Here is a 20,979-nt window from a genome sequence, read left to right on the forward strand (position 1 = left end):
ACTATCACACATGGTTTATGACGGATAGTGTGCACACTGGGACGCAGGCCTCGTAAGACCTTGATGAGCTGCTTCAGAGGTGTCTACTTTGACCCCTGTGCTAAAATTGTCATTTAAATCATCTTTTTGCCAGTTTGAGGCGATAGATGGCAGCAGTTAACTGCAAAAAAACTTAATCAGGTCTCCAATCCTCACATTACTAAATGATTTGATTAAACGCTTATTAAAGAGCATAACTATTTAAACTTTCAAATCTAGGCTGTGGATTGCCTGTAGCTGAATTAGTGCTGAACAGAAGCTGCTGAGGTGCTGAAGTCGAGCACTAGATGTGACTGAAACCAGTGTGATCCAATCAACGAGTGTGTTAAAGGACGAGTTCCGCCCTCGTGTCGGTTTAATCGGTCCATATGATCACGGGAGCGCGTATAGAGCGCGTGCCAACTGAAATAACGAGATATCAGCGCGAGACGGAGAGACTGGATTATGACGCGCGTCTGAGTGTAATGTCACGCGCGACGGGGACGCGTGGCTGGGACAGGTGTGTTACCTGTGGCTGTGAACGGAGGGAATGGGCTCGGATCAGCAGCGCTTTCCTTGAACCCAGCAGTTGTTAAGCGATCAGACGCGTGTTTGGATAGTGGAGCGGTCGGGACGAGCCGGTGACTCTTGTGTATCGATTGATCTCGAGCGACGGATCGTGACGCCTTCGGCTCGGGTGAAGACACGCAAACCACTCCCTGAGCTCTCTTAGTGATTGTGCATCCAGTGTGAACGGGGATTGTGTGCGGTTCTGACGCATTCGTGAACCGGGCTGCGGTATGTGCGAGACGGTGATGGCCGTGTCTCAGCTGGACATCGAGCCTCATCCACCGGAGAACGGCTTCGTTACCCCCGAAACCAATAAATCGCCCGATTTACTCTCGCAGATCGACGGCGGTGTTTTGCCGAGCGTGGGCGGCTTCGGGAGATTTCAGAAACAGCTGATCGTTTTAACATGGATCCCGGCCATTTTCATTGGCTTCAGCCAATTTTCTGACTATTTTCTCCTGGCTGTGCCGGATACTTGTGCGCAAGTGCAGCGGAATAGCAGCGGTCCTTCTCCCGGTGTTACACCGGCGATATTCAATTTCACCGTCAATAACGCGAGCAGCTCCGCTAATGCGTCATCACAGTGCATCTGCACACAGTCGGGATGCGAACTGCAAATCGGACTAGAACAGAATGTTGTCACCAAGGTAAGTGTGTGTGTGTGTTCCCCCTCAGTTTTTCGGGGATAAACTTGAGCATCGGGCTGCCAGGCAGTTTCAAGCTCCCCTAACTGCTTCACTACAAATCAAACCAAAAAACATGGCTACTAAACCCACAGATTAACAATAGTCTTGCTAAACTAACCATAGCTTAACTATGGAACTATGTGATGGCAATAAATGCACCAAAAAAAAAAAAACATGCTGCCACACTTTTACAATAATAAAACCATTGTTCATACTCGTAATGGACTTGTGTTGTAGACAAGCACGCAGTTGCATTTCACACATTTTTTGCTATCTCCATCAGCACCCGCATGAATGCATGTGGAAAGGTGAGTTTGTTTACAAAGCATCTAGAGGCCTGCATTACAGCGAAAGACCGACTCTGTAGAAAGAATGGCATTGCTGACTGAGATGAATATGAGTCCTCTGCATCAACGGCTGACAAGGTGCCAGCCATCACGGGGTGTCATGTCACCGGGTTCCCTCATGCTGACCAGATGACATAACCGCTCTTAAAAAAACACCAGCACCCTTTTAACCATCTGCGTCCTGCCCTTTGGCCTCCATTAGCCTGTCGGTGCGTTATGCAATAGTGAATATGGGTCAACAGGCTCTGAGGGTTACACAGTAATTCTGAGCAGCCTACAGAGATAAGAGAACGCCACCGCAGGCCTTTTGAGTTTATCATATTAGTGTCACATTATGTCCTTCCCTGCTAATCTGGATTCCCTATTAATAAGTCTTCATCAAATGTGCTGTAAGTGGTGTTTTCTCTGTCTAGATGCTCGTGTTATGACGTGTACAAGCAGAGAGGCAGATTAAGTGCTACTTTATTCCATATTTGCATAAAACGTTCATAAAAAGTCCCACAAAACTGTAAGCAGTGCGCAGAGCCTGCCATGAGAGTGAATCAGCAAACTTGTACGAAAGCATCAATTTACCCATGGCTTTGCTGTTCTCTCTGAAAGGAAATCCTGTTACTGTGTTGGCATGCATTTCCAGCAGTCGATTTCTATTTACTTATTGAAACTGTTGTCTATATAATCAATTCGGAGGTGTCATTTATGGTTGCTGCATTAAAAAAAAACATTTGAATTTTCAGCATCATTACTTCAGTCTTCAGTGTCACACGATCTTCAGAAATCATTCTAAGATGCTGATTTGCTGCTCGAGAAACATTTCTGAGTCTAATCAAAGTTGTGCTGTTTCATATTTTTGTGGAAGCTGTGAAACAATTCTGCAAAAGGCAGCAAAGTTCATACGTTTCAAGTCAATTTAATTTTGTTTTAATGCAGTTTAGTAACAGTGTCGATGTTGTGAGAACAGCATTTATTTTTACAATTTTAATATATAATTTAATATATATACTATAGTGTCACTGTTAATCAATTTAATGCATCCTTGTTAAATAATGTATTTTTTTTATTATTATTCTTTTTGACATCAAACTTTGGATCGGTGGTGTAAAATAAGCCAATAATTTGGAGCTAATAAAGCTGTATAATATGTTTAAATAATAATAACAAAAAAAAAAAACACTCAAAAACATTGTAGGTGAATTTAGGCGACAGCATTGAATATTGAACAGTTTTTATTGATGTATTTGATTTGCTAGTTTTCGTCTGTTCAGTGTCCTCGTCTTCCTCAGACAGTGTCGTAGTGTTCAGCAGATGAAGAGTTTGTTTCAGGCAGGAAACACTGGGCTTCTGGAAAGTCCTGAAATGACCCAACATCTGCTCAAGCAATGTATTTGAGCCTTAGTTTCTGGTGAAGACATGCATTGCTCCACACACGTTCCCCGGTCGGGCCGCTAAAGCTTCTTCTCTTGAACACAGAGACATGTTTTCTCCAGTCAGTGTGATCTTCAGGAAAGTGAACTGTTTGCAGACATCTCATTAATAAAAAGCTGCATGCTGCAACTCGTGTACGGATTCGTTATTAACCTCGTCATCGTCCTAGTATTTCTCCTGCTTTTGCTCTTTCGCGTTTCTCATGTATTTCATGGAGAGCATCTGGGGGAAGATTAATGTGTGATGGCTTTTGGTGTTTTTTTGTTGACTTTACTGACTGTATCTGCTGTGCTGGCACCATATTTTAGCATAAATTATGAGGTGATCGCGTCGGTTATTTCCTTGTGCAGTTTTGAGCTCCTCAGAAAGCGGAACGATCAATATTTGTTCAGTTATGTTGGCTTTGAGGTGTGCTTTTGTTTGTTTTTTGACAGCTTGTTGTCATACGCTGATCATATACCTGTCTTAGATGTTAGTACACATTTATGGTATTGTCATTAAAAATATATATATATAATAATAATTTGATAGGTTTTGCAAATTACCCAAACCCCATAGTGATTCTATCCTCAAACTGCTGTCTCATTATAGGTCAATGACATAGATTAGTAATAAAATAACTCTAGAGGGGTTTTACCATGCTGACTGAAGTACAGCAGGCTATCAACAAACTCAGCAACTCGTCTGCATTTGCACCATAATTAAATGCACCACATTAAACTCTCAGTCGACCTCACAGTCGATCCTGGCACGTCCCTGAAGAGAAGCGGGGCTTCTGGGACGATTTGCACCTTGCACATGAGACTGATCTAGACTTGTTTGGTCACAGTTTCAAATGACACACTAGGAGAACAGAAGCTGATGGCAACTGTAAGGCATGATAATGACCCAAAACAAGCAAGCAAAGAAATCCTTGATTTGAATCCTGTGAAAAAGAGAGTCCCTCTGATCGAGTCGGAAAAGTCCCTGAAAAGTAATCCCAGTTCTTCTTCTCTGATCTCCTCAGACAACCTCAGAAAGCTGTTTTCCTTCGGGAGATCCCTTTCAGATTTTGAGGACTATTCTAATTGCATTGGAGACCCCACAGGCTTTTTATTTTAATAAGATGAGGTCAGATGAATAGGAGGATATCATCACCGGGAGGCACAGAGTTGGAGACACGTGCACATTTGGCTCTTGTGTTGCATTCTGATGACAAGGTCAGGATCAGGCCTGAAGGGTTTTGACTCAACAACAAAAGAGTGAATAGAATGAAATTGGTCTCGTGTACCAATCATCTTAATGAAAGTAACTGCTACACCTTTTTAATGAAGCTGATTCATCTTGCTAGCAGCCATTTTCACCGTCTGTCATTATCAGTGTAGGATAAAAATACAGTAGGTGCTGCTGATCTACTGTACCTGAAGGGACATCCATAACTCACAGGCACATAAATGATTGTGCAATCGAGTATATTATATGGAATTAAATGAGTTGTTTGGATAATAGGAGCAAAGATGCTGTCAATGTTGCCAAAATCTAATTTCGTATGTTTGATTAGATTACTTCTAGAGCGTAATAGATTTCAAACGTAAGTCAGCAAAGGAAACTTGAGGCCTAACCTTAACATTTAGATTCAAGGTGTTCAGGACCTCTGCTAGAAACCTTCAGTCGGAGGATGGTCCTGGTCCTCAAGATGTTTTAAGATGCATGCACACATTTTTATTTCCACATAATCTGTCCTTTTGAAGCATCTGGGATTTACAAGGAATCTTTCCAAACTGTGGCCAGTAATAATCTTTTATGCACAAAGCTATTTCTGATTAAAAAACTAAATCTTGCCAATTATACCAAGCAATTTAGTCAAATATGGAGAAATTGAGAACCTGTCAATCAATATGCTTGATCGGAAATAGATTTGTAATTAAAATGTATGATTATAAATGTGGCGTGTAGAACTATATATTCATGATTTATGAATGTGTTTATTTGTTGAGTTGCATCTTTGAGAACGCTGCTGGTTCTGCAGAACTACCTGCGAAGCTGGAACCTTTCTTTGCATTTTGTTCGTTATCATAGTGATGTTTTTTTAAAAACACATTAATTGCAGACTGTAATGCAGTAAAGCGGCTGTCTATGCTACATCACCACTGTAACGTGACCCAGATCGAGTGGGTTTTTTGTTTGTTTGAGCTAGTGATGCAGATGGATATGTGAGCTTCAGTTTTCTGCATCCACCCACACACAGTGTATTTATCCAGCTGTTCTTCAGGTCAACTCACTGTTTCTGTATCAGCTGGCGTGACTTGATCTTCTAGATGGAAACTAGATGTGCTTATTCATAGATTTCCATTAAGACTTATGAGCTGGAATCAACTTACCTTAAAAGAAATGTTTGACAGATTATATTTTACAATATATATATATAACTGCTTCAAAATTCATGTTTTTGGATGGATGTGTGCAGCTCAAATTGTACGACAAAACTTCAAAGTATACAGTAGGTATTATTTTACTCATAAATTGGAAAACCCCATATGAAAATACCACTGCTTTATTTAGTAATACATGGAAGGAGAGCAATACACACTTCCCTCATGATACTCTCATATAGAAATGATAGCTATTTAAATAATTGCTTAATTTGTTAATGATTTCTTGATTCGTTAGATTTTACGTGTTTTTTTTTTTAACTGACTGTAATCCAATGCAACTCTATGAACAGATTCAACGATCAAATCAATGAATTCAAAGAATTGTTTGCGCATTTACAGTAATTCCTCTCACTAAATGCAATGTATGGTTTCTCATTGCACTATTGTACTGTGAGATCTGTACTGTGGCGTAGTAACACATCGTTGCACTCAAAAGACAATGGGCCCTTTTTAACACTGATTCTTGTTTCACCAGAAAATACAATTCACCTTTCAACTCTTCACACAGTCTCTCTCTCTCTCTCTCTCTCTCTCTCTCTCTCTCTCTCTCTCTCTCTCTCTCTCTCTCTCTCTCTCTCTCTCTCTCTCTCTCTCTCTCTCTCTCTCTCTCTCTCTCTCTCTCTCTCTCTCCCTCTCTCTCTGTCTCTCTCTCATTGCTCTTTATCTTGCTCTGTTGAAGACAGAGTTATGCATAACAAGGGCACACATTCCCAATCCCACATGCAGCGCAACTGTCCAAGTGCCTCACTGATCTTTGTCTTTAAATAAAACAGCAAATGTTTTCTGAAGACATCATGATCAAGTAACAGTGCAAATATCACGCCATGATTGTCAGAACTTTGACAACTTCTGTGTGCAGTTGTGTACCGTGAGCATGTTTACACACATACCATTTTTGCTGAAAACTACCAAAAATCAGTTTATTGCAATCCCATTTTACTGGTTTACATGCAAACCACTAAGCCATCATTGCAAGAAAACCATTTTTTAAAGTTAGGTTATATCTCAGAGGTGATTTTAAAGCATGAGCATCAATGTATTCCATGCAAGTCTTCTGTTTATTACTGTTTGTGTAATGTGAGGTTATTTAAACTCAAGAGAATATGTTCAATGCATTGTTGGATTATTAAAGATAATCTGCTAAAGAACATGCATTGATTGTCAGAGTATTACTAAGTGTTTGCGAGGCTATTCTGGGTGGCATAGCAGATGCTATTTAAAACAGTTTTCCGTAACTCTCCCATACTCACAGATTGTGACACAAGGAACTGATTACTGAAGTCTAAACTGATGACATTAAAGTCACCATGAAATAAAAAAATGTTCTACTTTTTTTTTTTTGTATGTCTATGTCATCTTTAATCAAAACAAAACCCACCCCGATTAAAATGAACCAAACAAAAAAAAACATGGTTAGTGTAGTTAAATCATGGTAACCACAAATTAACCATGTTTTTGTTATACAAAACATAGTGTAACCATGGTATTTGTAGTTAAGCTAGCAAGCTAACAAGCTAGCAAATTAAGTTACATAGTAGAAAGATGTTATCAACATGCTAATTCACGCTGCCACGGTGTTAAAACATGGTTGTAACGTCAAAATATGTTAGCAGTGTGTTAAATCATGTCAGAACATGATAAAACATATTTAAACATGGCAGCCATGTGTTTAATCACTGTAGCAACGTCTTATAATAATTAGAACAGCATGTTAGCAACATGTTAAAATATGCTAGCAATGTTAGAAACATGCTAGCAACGTTATAAATCATGTTAAAAACATGTTAGCAATACAATGACTCATCTTATGTTAAAACATGTTTTATTTAACATTTTACATGTTATTGTCTTTCTCTGACCTTCTCGGAGTAAAACCTTTGTCATCAAACTTTATTCATAGTTATAAAATATATATATTTATATATAAACTGGAGTAAGCTGTTTTGAAGCGCTCTGTTTTGTTTTAAGCATCATATAAATGATTGTGACATGACTGGACTTAAACATATAGAGATATCCATATGATCAGATGCTTTCTGAACTGCTCTTTTCTCACCACCATCATCTTTATTGTGTGTTTGTTGTGTTTTGAGAGGGAAGCGTGCAGCACATATTTACTGTAAATATTCTTCCAAACACAGCTTCAGCAGCTTGGCTAGCGTTGGGATGTTTGCTAACAGTAAACCTCTGCTCAGGTATTTCAAGCTTCTTTTACCCACAAACAAAGAATGAAAAGGAAGAAGTTTGTCGTGAGTTAGCAGTTAGCTCACAGAGTGTCCTCTGCACATCTCCACCAGTTCCTGTTATATCATGTGCGTCCTTCATCGCTCTTCCAAGGCCAACATCAGCCCAGCATGATCACACCACTGTTTTAAAGACAGAGCTGATTGGTCTGTTTCATCGCTTCGATAAAATGGAAATGTCATGCAGTGTGTGAGGTTATCTGAAAGCTTGTCCTGTGTGGTGTGGTGCTGCTAATGATGGCATCTGTGGTGTTTAGTTCACACCAAACTCATGCAAAAGTTTGTAATCAAGGGTTAATTTATGCATGCAATGTATGAATGGTTGAAGAACTTCCTGTTTTCACTTTATGTGACATTCACATAATGCCAAACATTCTTGTTAGAGTTTCACACACAACTGATGACACTATTTTAACATTTGTTAATAAACAAATACAATTGAATTTATTGTATTTAGACAATTCTTTTCTAAAGACAAAATTAAAATATATAGTTTAAGGAAACTCCACTATAAAGTACACAGTCAAATTAAACTTATTGGTGTAATTATACTGTATATCATATTTATTAATTATATATTATATACACTAAAATAAGGTTCCATAACATTAGTTAATGAACTAACAATGAAAAATACTTTTTAGCATTTATTAATCTTAGTTAATGTTGATTCCAACATTTATTAATTCATCTATTAATGTTATTTAATGGACCTAATTTATATTCAATGTTATCAGTTTAATATTATATTATATTATATTATATTATATTATATTATATTATATTATATTATATTATATTATATTATATTATATTAAAATGGGCTCCAGTGTGAATGTAAAGTGGACCAAGATTAAAACTAACAAAAAGAAAACCACAAAGAAAAATACTTTTAAAATCATATGTGATCATTTTATACAGCATTAAAAGTAAAATATTAAAATAAAACATAATAATGTGATAGGCTTACAATATAAGTGACAAACAAAATACAGCACACAATTGAATTATATGTGTAACAATTAATAATCAGCATAACGTTCATGATTGTGAGAAGTTCTGCATATCAGTTATTGAAGATATAAACAAATAATCAGGAATTATTATAAAATAATAATAATAATGGTCTCGGTCAATCTATAAAATAGACTGTTAAGATTATGTTATTTGTCTTTAAGGTAGTCATTTTTTTAAGAGATTTATGTAAATGTATAATTATATAATTGTTATGATTTATAATTAGTTAGTATGCATAGCCTTTAGCATCACAAATTACAGAATATATTTCTGCCTCTCACACAATCAGGATTGCAAACGTTTGCAGAAACATTTGCTGCTGTTTGAAATGGTTTTGTGCTGACAGCTTGGTTTAATTTGTGTTAGATATCAGCTGCTAGCAGAAATAGGAAATGACCAGAGATAGACGTGAGCACAGAATGGTCAATTTTGGTCTCTGTGTCCTGATCTGGCTCTTATTATATAGTCATGAGTCGCTCGCTTTCATTACACACATGCACATGCTTTCTGTCACGTGTGTGTGTGTGTGTCTCGTTTCTTCTGCTTTCATTCCTGCTTTCATTTTGTTCGTTCCTTTGAACTATAAAGTAATAAATTCTGTTGGAGCGAGGGCTGTGTGTGTCTCACACTGCCGGTCTGTTGCTAGGCAGAAACTATGCGGCAGTCTTTGTCTCTCTGCCTTCAATTTTCTGACTTGCACTGATTCTCTTCTGCATGCTTTCCTTCTGCTCATTCATACAGCGGTGTGTAAGAAACACTCAAAGCATGCTTACCTTCATATGCATACATTACTGTATAGTATTATAAGGTCATCATTATTACAAGGTTTCCCTATTCTTTAATAAACATCAAGTGCACATAACAATTAACATGAGAATGAAATCCTAGGTTGAAACTGGATCCTTAAAAAGTCTAAAAATGCTGTCTTCATTTATTAATTTCTGGCTTGTTTAGAATCGGATGCATGAAACCTTTCTTTCTTTCTTACACAATAATGTGCCATTTATTTCAACACAAGCTCTATTTTCTGGGTCACCCTGTCAATATATAGATTGTGTGATTATCGGCACAGTAATCTAGTTATTGCTTTTCTTTAAACATTTTTATCATATGAGCATTATCCAGGATCGGTTGACCTCTTAGATTTGTGTGTCTTATATTGATGTGTTAACCTTCTCAAAACATGCATGCATTAAATAGATCATCTCTTTAGTATTTTAAACTTGCTTAACCAGTATTAAATCAAATATGAAGTGCTATTTTAAGTGGTTGAGTGTGTGCTGAATTAAACTAGAATCGGGAGATGCATGATTTATTACAGTATATGGTTTTGTTCTGGACATACAGTATGCATTTAATGTGTCTTTTAAAAAAAAAGGTCCTAATTTTTAGATTTAAAACTTTGTGAATGTTCTAATAGTGTTTTCTCAGTCCCTAAAATATAATATAATATAATGATAATATGCTCAAACTCTTGTAAGCAGTATTAGTGTGTTTGCCCGGTCAGGTTTTTGTCCTAGTTATAGAAGCGTATTCCTGATTGACTGATTATATAACGCTGAAAACTGCTGATGAGCTGTTTGTGTATGACTAGTTAATGTTTGTCAGGGAGGATGGCAGCTGACATCGATCTGAAAGCTGGACTGATACTGAAGCATGTGACTCGAGAGACGAAACAGATCGAAACGGGCTAGTTTCAGGGGAAACCTGGGAAACACACGTGCTCATTCAGAAACACTGATTAGAATACAATATAACAGTACTACTAGTAGATTACATTATGCTCCTTTAGAAAATGTGAGGTATAATTCATTGCTCCTAAGTTTTGTCTGTTTTATCTCTTTGTATGTCCTGCTCTGAAAGTGTTTGTTCAGCATAATAGATTGTGTGTGTGTGTGTGTGTGTGTGTGTGTGTGTGTGTGTGCTCTGATAGCATATTTTTACAGCTTAAAGTGTGGAGTTTGACTTGTAGAGTTGTAACAGCCATTGGTTTTCAGATAGACGGGGAAATAGTCTAAAGCATGATTTACGAGCATTTATGTGAACACTTACTGGGAAAAAATAACTTTTTAGAAATATGATGTTCAGATGTCTCAAATATGATCATCAGGCTTTTGAGGAACGATTATTTATTCATCTCTCAGTCTCACACTTTATTGCATTGGATTATTAGTTTTGAAACTACTGAGCTTTGATCAAACTAAGCATTGAAATATCATCTTACTAAGACAAAATACTGATACTTATATATGTATTCTGTTATAAAAGCGCATTAATTTACATTAGAAGCCATCAGATTTTAAAATAAAATGGTTTGAATAGAAGTGAGTTGTTGGTTTTCCCCTTCGAATGTGAGATCTTTATTCTCAGTGCAACAATGTGCATTTCCACAACATATGAACAAAAATGATTAATATAATGAATGTATGAATAACTCGTTGACTGATGAGAAATGTGAATAATAAGGCCTGTGTCTTTCTGTCCCGACAGTGGAACCTGGTGGGGGACTCTGCCTGGGTGGTACACATTGCCAAATTCTCCCTGCTGGTGGGCTCCATCTTTGGATACTTGGTGTTGGGAGTTCTGGCGGATTGGTGAGTCTATGTCTAAAAATGTCCCACGTTTCTGAATCAGTACGAACCATGTCACTGATCTGTAATTATTTGTGAACCGTGAGATGATTACTCTGTGGTCCCTCGGAGGAAACGCAGCGGTTTCATGAACCCAAGTGTGTATGTCAGGCCATAAATCCTCAAGAACCCTGCACAGATGTTTGCTAGTCCCTCTTATGAATCGTTTTCTGTGAATGTCTACGCTCGTGTGTAATCTGGAAAAGTCTTTTCAAAGATGGTATGGATCAAAACGTATGATCGACATTGTGTGTGTGTGTGTGTGTGTGTGTGTGTGTGTGCTGTCTCATGCATCTGTGCATGACGTGCGAGCAGTGAAATGCTCTTGAATATCAGAATGCTTGTTTTCTGCCAAATTGATGTAAACCCAGTGATCTTGCAACAGAGGGGACAGAACATCTGCTAGTCTGTTAGACCCGCTGTAATCAAACAGCAGTAACTCACAGGAAAGCACTCTTTCTTTGTTGCTTGTGTTTCCTTGTTGTTGTTGTTATTACTGACAATTTTCTTGCATGTTTCTGAACTATAGTGAAATGAAAAGCAACTTTTTTGTGTGCAAAACTACATTTTATTTAAATTATTCTAATTATTTAGTGCATAAATAGAGTGTTCATGTTTTTCATGTTTTATATTAAACTTGATATCAAGAATTATTGAATTTCACTACATGAGTTGCATCAGAAACATTTTTTATTAATTAATTGAACCTTTGAACCATAGTCAAATCAAATCTTAGTAGTCATGGAAATGCAAACTTTTCTGATTAACTAATTACTTTGATTAATTGTTTTGCATGGCAATTTTTTGTTGTTGAATCAAATTCATCTGTTCATTGGTAAAAGCTAGCCAAGTGCCAGAAATCAGGCCAGATGCTGACACCCCTGAACAAAACTACAAGGCAAAGGAAAATATGATCAGACTACATGACATAAGGTTCTCATTTAGTATGGACACGCATCATTCATTAACCATGAATCTGTGTGTGAAATCTGTGCACAAACCTTTCATATAGATGCAAAAACATCCAAGTCTTGTCTTAAATGAGTTTTTATTATCAGGCTCCTATGTTTAAGTTGAGCAATTTCACTTTAATGGCAAATAAAAGGAAATTAATAAGTTACTGAATGCCTAATATTTCCTGTGATATTTTCATCAGAGGTTTTGCATCTAAAGTCTTCATAAATAAATCGAGAGATAGAGATCGAAACATACATACATGTATACCTTTCACACAAATCTAAAATATAAATACATAGCGTGGTTTTTCCAGAAGGATGAATAGCTGTAAAGGAAAAGAAAGCCATTATAATTTGGGAATGTTTTGAGTTTGTTTTCTGCATATTACTAACCTCGGTCACTATTTTATTTGTATTTTTTGGTGATAAATTCTCTTATGCGTATGAACACAGAAAACCCTCTCAGTAATTACTGAACGAGTCCTATTGTTTGTGTCGAACACAATGTGTCTTGTGTGGTGAGGACAGTGGCTGCCAATCCTCAGCATCTGTCATGTTTCTAATATTACTGGACACTGTGCAGTTCATGACAATCTCGATCTATTTCAGTTTTCAAGCAATCATTCAGGACTTGTTGTTAAATGTCTCCTTTAGTGATCTGAAAAAGAAAAAAGGTTGACGCTTTAGAAAAACAAGTGACCTGTCACTTCAGGGACTTGTTGGATTTTATTTTGTACTATAAACAATGCTACTGTGTTGATGTCACATTATAGTATTAACACACATGATATCATTTAAAAACCAGTTGAGAATTGGCTTTTTTGTGTTGTCTAACATTCAGGATTGGACGACACCCGGTTCTGATCCTGTCCGTCATCTTCATGTTAATCTTCGGCATGACGGTGGCCTTCTCCGTCAACGTCCCGATGTTCAGCACCCTGCGCTTCTTCGAGGGCTTCTGCTTGGCAGGAATCACGCTCTCGCTCTATGCTCTGAGTAAGTATAACGTCTGAGATCAGACCGCTTCATTAAGAGCTCTGGTCCAGAAGACATTTACATTCACTGAGGAATTATCCCTCATTCTTTGTGCAGCAAGCCCGTATAGTTTGTTTCAAGAGAACACATTCACTCATAAATAAGTTTTCATTGATTTCCCACATATATTTAAGTCACGAGTTGATGGGAAAGTCCGTGCTCTCTTTCCACGACTGCATTCCCAACCCAGCACTGATTATGAATGATAATCAATCCAAACCGGGTCAAATCAACCCAGCCTCCTCACCCAACAGCCTCAACCCAGTGGACGCTTTGAGAAAATGATCCAACGTTATAGTGTAGGATTTGTGTCTCAGATGAATGTCTTGCGAGGTTAATTGTGGTCTCTCAACTCTATCGTACTCTCTTCATTCAGATGGATTACACACAGACTAGCAGTGACCTTCCACATGTTTAACAGTGAAGACATTTTCTGATGAGTGATAATCCTCTTTAGATGATGGCTCTTCCAGTAATGGGGTTTGCCAGCAATGCCTCACCTGACTGTCTGATGGCCTCGAATAGCTTGAACTCTATGTTGGAATTGACTTGCAATGGCTCATAGTCATTTTCTTGACCCCATCTACATTGAAAAGCTCTCCCCAAAATAGACCTGGCCTGGACTATTGGTGTGCATTAAATAAATAATTGTCTTATTTTCTTATCACTAATGGTTCACCCCAAAATGTGAAAATTGTCTTCATTTACTTTCACCATTATGTCATTCCTAACCTGTATGTGTTTCTTTCTTCTGTTGAACACAAAAGAAGATATTTGAAGAATGTTGGTAACAGAAGAGTGGACGGTAGCCATTGACTTCCATAGTATGGAAAAAACCAATGAAAAAAATGGCTACCGCCAACTCTTTGGTTACCAGCGTTCTTCAAAATGTAGTATAGTAAAATAACTTGGGTGAGAAAAAGATGACAAAATTTCCATTTTGGGTAAACTATCCCAGCACAAATACTCATTTTGTTATTCATATTTTGTCAACTCCTAGTCAACTTGAAATATAAAGATGTATTAAATGAAATGCATCTACTTAAATATAATAGATTTGATTCATATATAATCTATTTTATTTGTGTAAAAGGCATATAAATCATTTTATGATGCTTGTTCTATAATCAGAAGCATTTTGTGCACCAGTAATGTCAAAAGCTCAAGAAACCTGTGTGCAGTTGTCTGAAACACACTGAAAAGCAATGCAATGACTGTTTGCATGTGTTCTCTATCTTCCATGCTACTTTTAAATATCTTTTTGTATAAATTTTTAAATATCATATAAAGATTTAGTCCTAATGTATTACCCTCATTTCATTCAAAACTGAAAAATTACTTATTTGTTCTTCTGTGGAAAAAAAGATGCATACAAAAAAAGTAAAGAAATAAAGGCTGCCCATTTCATACAACAAATAGGACAGGGTGCCAAAACTCCAAAAAGCACTATAAAGTATCATAGCATGACTCGTGCCTTAAACTTGAAGTCTTCTGCAGTCACATGATAAGTTGGTGATAAGCAGACCATAATCTGTTATTCACTGATAATCACCTTCCTCCAGTGCTCGTATATTGTTATTCAGACGTGGTGGGTGAAGAGAAGCCCCACCATTGGTTCTCACACTGGGGGCTGTTGCTATGCAAATTTCTTACTGACAACCCAAACCTGGACGAGATTAAATACTGGAGATACAGATGCAAGGCAGCTGTGGAGAGTAGATAAAAAAACACAACTCGTAGCTTCTTCCTAAACCGTGTAAACACTGTTTAGTACTGCTGGAGAAAAATATCCACTATAGCATTCCCATTCTTCTCAGTAGTGACCGTTTGTGATGTGCATGCTGCCATATTTGCACATGGTAAATTTTTAAGCCAACAATCTGAGCTGTAAATGCCATGTGACTAATTAAATACACAAGGGATGACGACACAAGAATGCACACTTAACTAGAGACTGTCCTGAGATGTACAGTACTGTCAATATCACACATCATAAACGGCATGGAGTTATACACAAAGATTACAAACTCTTTAAAGTATTTTTATTGTATTGAAATGAAGCTGAAATATGAGTGCAATCAGATTAAATTGTGTGGTGTTCATCAAACAGTCTGTCATTACAATAATGGTCTTCTAAATGAGGATGGATCGAAACCTTCTCTGTATTTGGTTTAGTCCATTAATATTTGAACACCTGTGATGTGAAGGCAGTGCAGGGTCATTTATCGATGCTGGCCGATAGATGGAAGGCATCTTCTGAATATCTGCTGTATATTAAGCAAGTGATCAAGTACATTATGCAACTTTTAAGTGAGATGTCTGCAGTGAGACTGTAAGCCTTTGGTCTGATGTGTTTAATGAAGAGCGCATTTCAATTCATCGTTTCCTCTAAAAAACACATTTGCAAATTGGCTGCTTGTTGTGTAAGTACACAATATGTGTGGGACACTTCTCATCATCTGATAGGTTTGAGAGTAGTGTAACGTATTTATGGATATACTGTGAGATACACATCACTAGACAGGTTTTAATCCAAAGTTGCCAATTTAACTTATGCACAAAATTGAGATATCGTATAAAAGATTAAACGGTGAATAACCACCGTTTCCATCCAAAGAGTCAAAGAAAACAAAATAGTCACACAGAAATACTTTCACAACAGACAGAATGACCATATCAACACTTCAGATGCTAGGAACGAGATCGGTCCTCTGGTTAGTCAGGTTTTGTCGTCCCACAACACAAAGTCACATGTTGATCCACATGGAGGAATTTATTCGGCCAGTGAGTTTCCATCTCCCATACATTAACCCCGGTTTATGTCAAAAATGTTTTGAATGTAGTCAAGCTGGACAGATTAGGCCATGTGCATACGTTCATTCTATGAATCACATCTACGCATATTTGAGAGATGAACCTTAGATCAGTTTGGGATGGTTTCTGTGCAACATTTTAATTTTAATGAGGCCCCAGATCTGTGGACAGAAAGACAAGCTTAGGGGTTTTAAATCCTTTATTAGAGAGGATAAGTATAAATATAAAATGTAGTATCTAACAACTTTAGTTTGATGTAGTCAAAGATGACTTTTTGTTTATCACATCTTTCTCCAGATAGATTGTGTGTTATCAGTTGCTCGCTGTCTTTTCTGTATTGTTGAGCTCATGAATATCAAGTCTGTATTTTCCCAAAGAGATTTAATCAAGATTTGATCAATCAAACATGGATGCTGAACGGTGACCACTGGCCAATGGGATTACTGATTTTCGCATAAGTCCCGCCCACTGCCAAAACAACCTGCTTGCAGAGGGCTGCACCTTGGTCTTAAAGGGATAGTTCACCCAAAAATAAGAAATTGAAAACAAAAGAAGATATTGTGATGAATGTTGGTAACCAAACAGTTGATGGTAGCCAGTGACTTAGCCATAGTCTGAGGGGAAAAAATAGTATGGAAGTCATGTTTGGTTTCCAGCATTTTGTGTTCCACAGAAGAAAGAAACTCCAGGTTTGGATCAAATTAAGGGTTTAGACAGATTTAGATTTTTTTAAATGAACTTTGCCTTTAAAGCCTTTGTTTATTTATTATACAAATGTTCACATATTAAACATTGATTTGTCCAAAAAGAATGATTGATTGATCAGTAGTGGACATTATTTGAATGTCCACTACTGATCTGTTAAACTGCATAATTATTGTTGTGGTGTTATGAATGTATTATGATGCATGATATCCCAGGATAACTTGGTCACAAACTTGATTATTTGCGGTGTCTGAGACGACTGCTAGCTGTATTTCACACAGCAGTGTTACATTTCTCTCATCCTTGGAATCGTTAGCTAATGAGTGCATGTGCACAGAGCTTTCAATGTACATACAGTGTCCTAGTATTCATAATGAGATGCCCTAGATAACAGCTCAATGGCCAGGATCAGTGACTGTTTGAATAGCTGACGACAGTCTTTGTGGGATTAGATTAGCAAAGACAGATGCTCAAGAAATATTCATGTCTGTGCCTTTTGAAGACATGCAGATTTTCTATAGATTAACTCGCAGATTAAGTCACAAATCATGATCCAGTGGAAATGCCTTTTAGATACAGACCCACTGAACATACTCAGCTTTTCCTAACGATGTATAACGCTTTTGTAATTAAAGGGATAGTTCACCCAAAAAAAGAACAATTCCTGTTAATTTACTCACCCTCAGGCTGTCCTAAATGTAGGTGATTTTTTTTTATTATTCTTCAGTAAAGTAAAGAAGATTTTTAGCTGATACCATGGTTTATTTTATACCATCGCTTTGAGAGTAAAAAAAGCATATCAGGCAACACAAAATATTTAACCTGTGGATCCTGACAATACATCAAGGTCTTATGAAGTGAAACAACCAGTCTGTGCAAGAAACTGAACATCATAACATTATGCCAGTAGAAACAGGGAAGTTCTGTTTCTTTTCTGAAAACGTTTTTTTTTTTTTTTTTTTTTTCGGAAAGTTTGTTTACATAATCTCACACCAATTATATTATTAAAGCACCCAATAATGACGAGAAACATGGATGTTTTGCATGTCTCAAGCATATAAAGTCTTCATCAGCTCATCTTTTTCCATAAACAGCGAGAAACCATCAAATCTTTAATTTCACCCCTTCAGTCAAATGTTTGGTTCATGCATGTGCATATCAGCAACTCCTTCAGTCCGAGTCGAACCGTTTCCTCAGCTCATTGACCTTCATTTGGCTCATTTTGGTGTGTACGTTTTGATCGAGTAACTTGTAGATTAACTGTCTCAGACGATTCAGTCCGATTCAGTGAAATGATTCACCGGTTCAAAAGAATGATTCGTTTTTGTGAACCAGACCAGAATTGATTTCTACTCTCTTTCTTGCTTGCTTTCTTGTTTTGTTCTTTAGCTCTCAAATCTCTAGCTCTTTTGTAATTAGAGAAGAAGTGTTTTGTCTGCTGACTGGAGTAAAGTTCAGTGGTTGTGCTGAGATCGTGTTCTTCTGAGCTGCGTCAACAGCTGTTTATCTGTGACCTTTGACCCCGACCACCACATCTAACAGCACCTGCACTTCACCAGCAGGCTCTGCGGTTTTTCTCCTATTACTCTCTCGCGTTCCACACTGTTACAACATTATAAATCTGCTTATAGATGCCAACAGCTTCATTTATCACTCCATGCATTCCCTGGGAATCAGACTCGTGGCCCCGGCATTATTAGTGCCGTTCTCTACTCCTGTAAAATCTGTAACGCTCGTCTCATTCCATGACACAGTGGTCCTGGCATGGAATGCATCTGAATGTGTGACACACTGGCAGGAAGCCATGAGTGACTCATGTGACAGGGGAAGTTCATAATGTCAAACCTGAATCCTCACGGCGCCCTCTGCTGGAAGTCATCAGCTCAAAAACACAACTCTTGATATATCATCATGGTTTGGATTAAGGTTATCTGTATTCAGTAGTTTAATTAGAACAATGTCCTTGTTTAGCTAGTTAAGCTGTGGGAACATGCACGTGGGATTTGGATCAGATGGGTTAAGGCTTTGTGCCAAAACCTAGTCTTCATAGGCAGCATTTTAAGGGAGGATAGACGTGAAGGTTTTTTAAAAGCAAGAGAAAAGAGGTTTATCTAGGAGTTACAGTTCTGCTCACCAAAGCTTATTTGATCAGAAATACAACAAAACAGTAATATTGTGAAATATTATTACAATTTAGAATAACTATGTTTAAAAATGATTTTGCACACAGTACTCACAAAATGCACCTGAATGACCCTAACAGGGCTCTGTACGTTCATATCTTTCAGTTTTCTCTAGTGTGTAATCCAGGAAAGCAGTTTGATGAACATAATGAGAACGAAAGATTGACACGTCCTCTAAATGTTTGAAGACGTAGTTTTCGGGATGTCATACAGTATTTTAACTTCTTCACCTTGAATTTGAACTTTGGAAAGGAATGTTACTGTTCTCGAGCCTGTTAATGATAATAGTCGCTTGTTGGGAATACTGTGGATACTTGATTTACTAAAACAACTAAAACGGAAATTAGTTTAAAAGATGTAAAAAAAAAATTAAAAAAAAAATAAAAATACAAAAACAAATACATAAAAATAAAATAAATAAAATAAAAACTAACAAAAAAAATTAATTGTAATAATTATACTAAAGCAACACTGCTGTGGAAAAGTTATTTGATGTAAATGCACCACTTTTTCACTTTTAAATCTGTTTAATAGTTTAGATTTCAGATATTTAAGTTCTTTTTTTGTGTCAATCATTGCAGCAGTTTTTCATGTTTCTATGATTCAAGCTCTTATTTTACATAACGTTATCTTTTGTTATGTGATTTCAAATAAAAAAAAAATTCTTGATTTGAAAAAATATATGTATTAGTTGTTTGTTTCAGCTAGAGTTCTGAGTTGGGGTGTGCTCTTCATCATCTAGCTGAGAAACAGTGCTTTCCCGTCAGCTTCAGGACTGAGCTGTGTCTCTGAGCACAGAGCATGATTCAGTTCCTGTGGGAAGTGCTGCTCATTGATATTCTGGGCTTTTCTGAAGGATTGTGCAGTTACTGTGTTCACGCCGGAGTCCTGTCACCTTGGAAAGCTCAAACCCAAAGCGTTCACCCGTGTCAGAGCCTGCTCCGTGTCTGTTCTGTGGTTTTGCCATCATCTGATATTGCAGTGCTGGTCTCTGTCATTGAAGACCACCCGTGCTTCTGCATTATGAATATTAATGAGTCCCTGAATTAATTGCAGACAGATGACAGGCCGATGCCATGCATGCATTACATGTTGTTTAAGGTCCCCCACAAATGTGGCTTTGTTTCTATCTATGTGTTTTAGGATACTGCAGAAAAACGCTGAATGGAAATACAGATACTACAGCAGAAACACATTTAAATAACACTTTCCTTGATGTGCAACAAAAAAACTATTTTTTTTTTTACTTTGTCTCAACATGATTTATTATGTAGGAAAGTATATAGGTATTAGCGGCAACTTTCATTTTTATTGTTAATACTTTGCACCAGTTTTTAATGAAGTGTCAGTTTTTTATTCTCTTGAGCACATGGGATGGAAACAAAAAGTGTTTTATTTGCCAGTGTTTAACGCAGTGTTATAATGTTCCACACGTTACGGTGAAATATGGCATTTGCAATGTGCCTTAAAGGGACAGTTCACCTAAAAATGAAATTCTGTCATCATTTACTTGTCAACGTCTTTCTTTCTTATAGATATTTTAAAGAATGTTGGTAACAGAAGCTGATACTATTCAATATTTTATTAATTTTTCCCGTACTATGAAAGTCAATGGCTAGCATCAACTGTCTTCAAAAGAAGAAAGAAACTCATACAGGTTTAAAACAAGTAAATGATGACCGTTTTCATTTTTTGGGTCATAAAATATACATGCACACACAATTTAGATCGCTTTTGCAAAAAGTCAGTGGTTTTACATAGTGTATTATACTATTTGCAGACAAATTATGGATATAGTTGATTATAATAATAATAACAATAGCATTTAATACATTGGCATCTTTTATTATTTCACTATTGCATTTTTAGATTTGACCAAAGCTGAGTTTAAATTCCCAACAGCCCTTCTCTTCAGAAAGCTCCCTGGGATAGTTGCAGT

General features: G+C 37.1%; 1 protein-coding gene across 1 annotated transcript in view; it reads left to right on the plus strand.

The window, feature by feature from the left end:
- The first annotated feature begins 292 nt into the window (after positions 1-292).
- LOC113046130 (solute carrier family 22 member 23) overlaps positions 293-20,979 on the plus strand; it is a 31,009-nt gene continuing 10,322 nt past the window's right edge. The window contains exons 1-3 of the mRNA XM_026207018.1: positions 293-1,235; positions 11,208-11,311; positions 13,145-13,299. Coding sequence (XP_026062803.1) covers positions 819-1,235; positions 11,208-11,311; positions 13,145-13,299 — 676 coding nt within the window. The 5' untranslated portion in view covers positions 293-818. The remainder of the gene's footprint in view (positions 1,236-11,207; positions 11,312-13,144; positions 13,300-20,979) is intronic.

This window comes from Carassius auratus, chromosome 27 (assembly GCF_003368295.1).
Source record: "Carassius auratus strain Wakin chromosome 27, ASM336829v1, whole genome shotgun sequence".
Classification (NCBI taxonomy): Eukaryota; Metazoa; Chordata; class Actinopteri; order Cypriniformes; family Cyprinidae; genus Carassius; species Carassius auratus.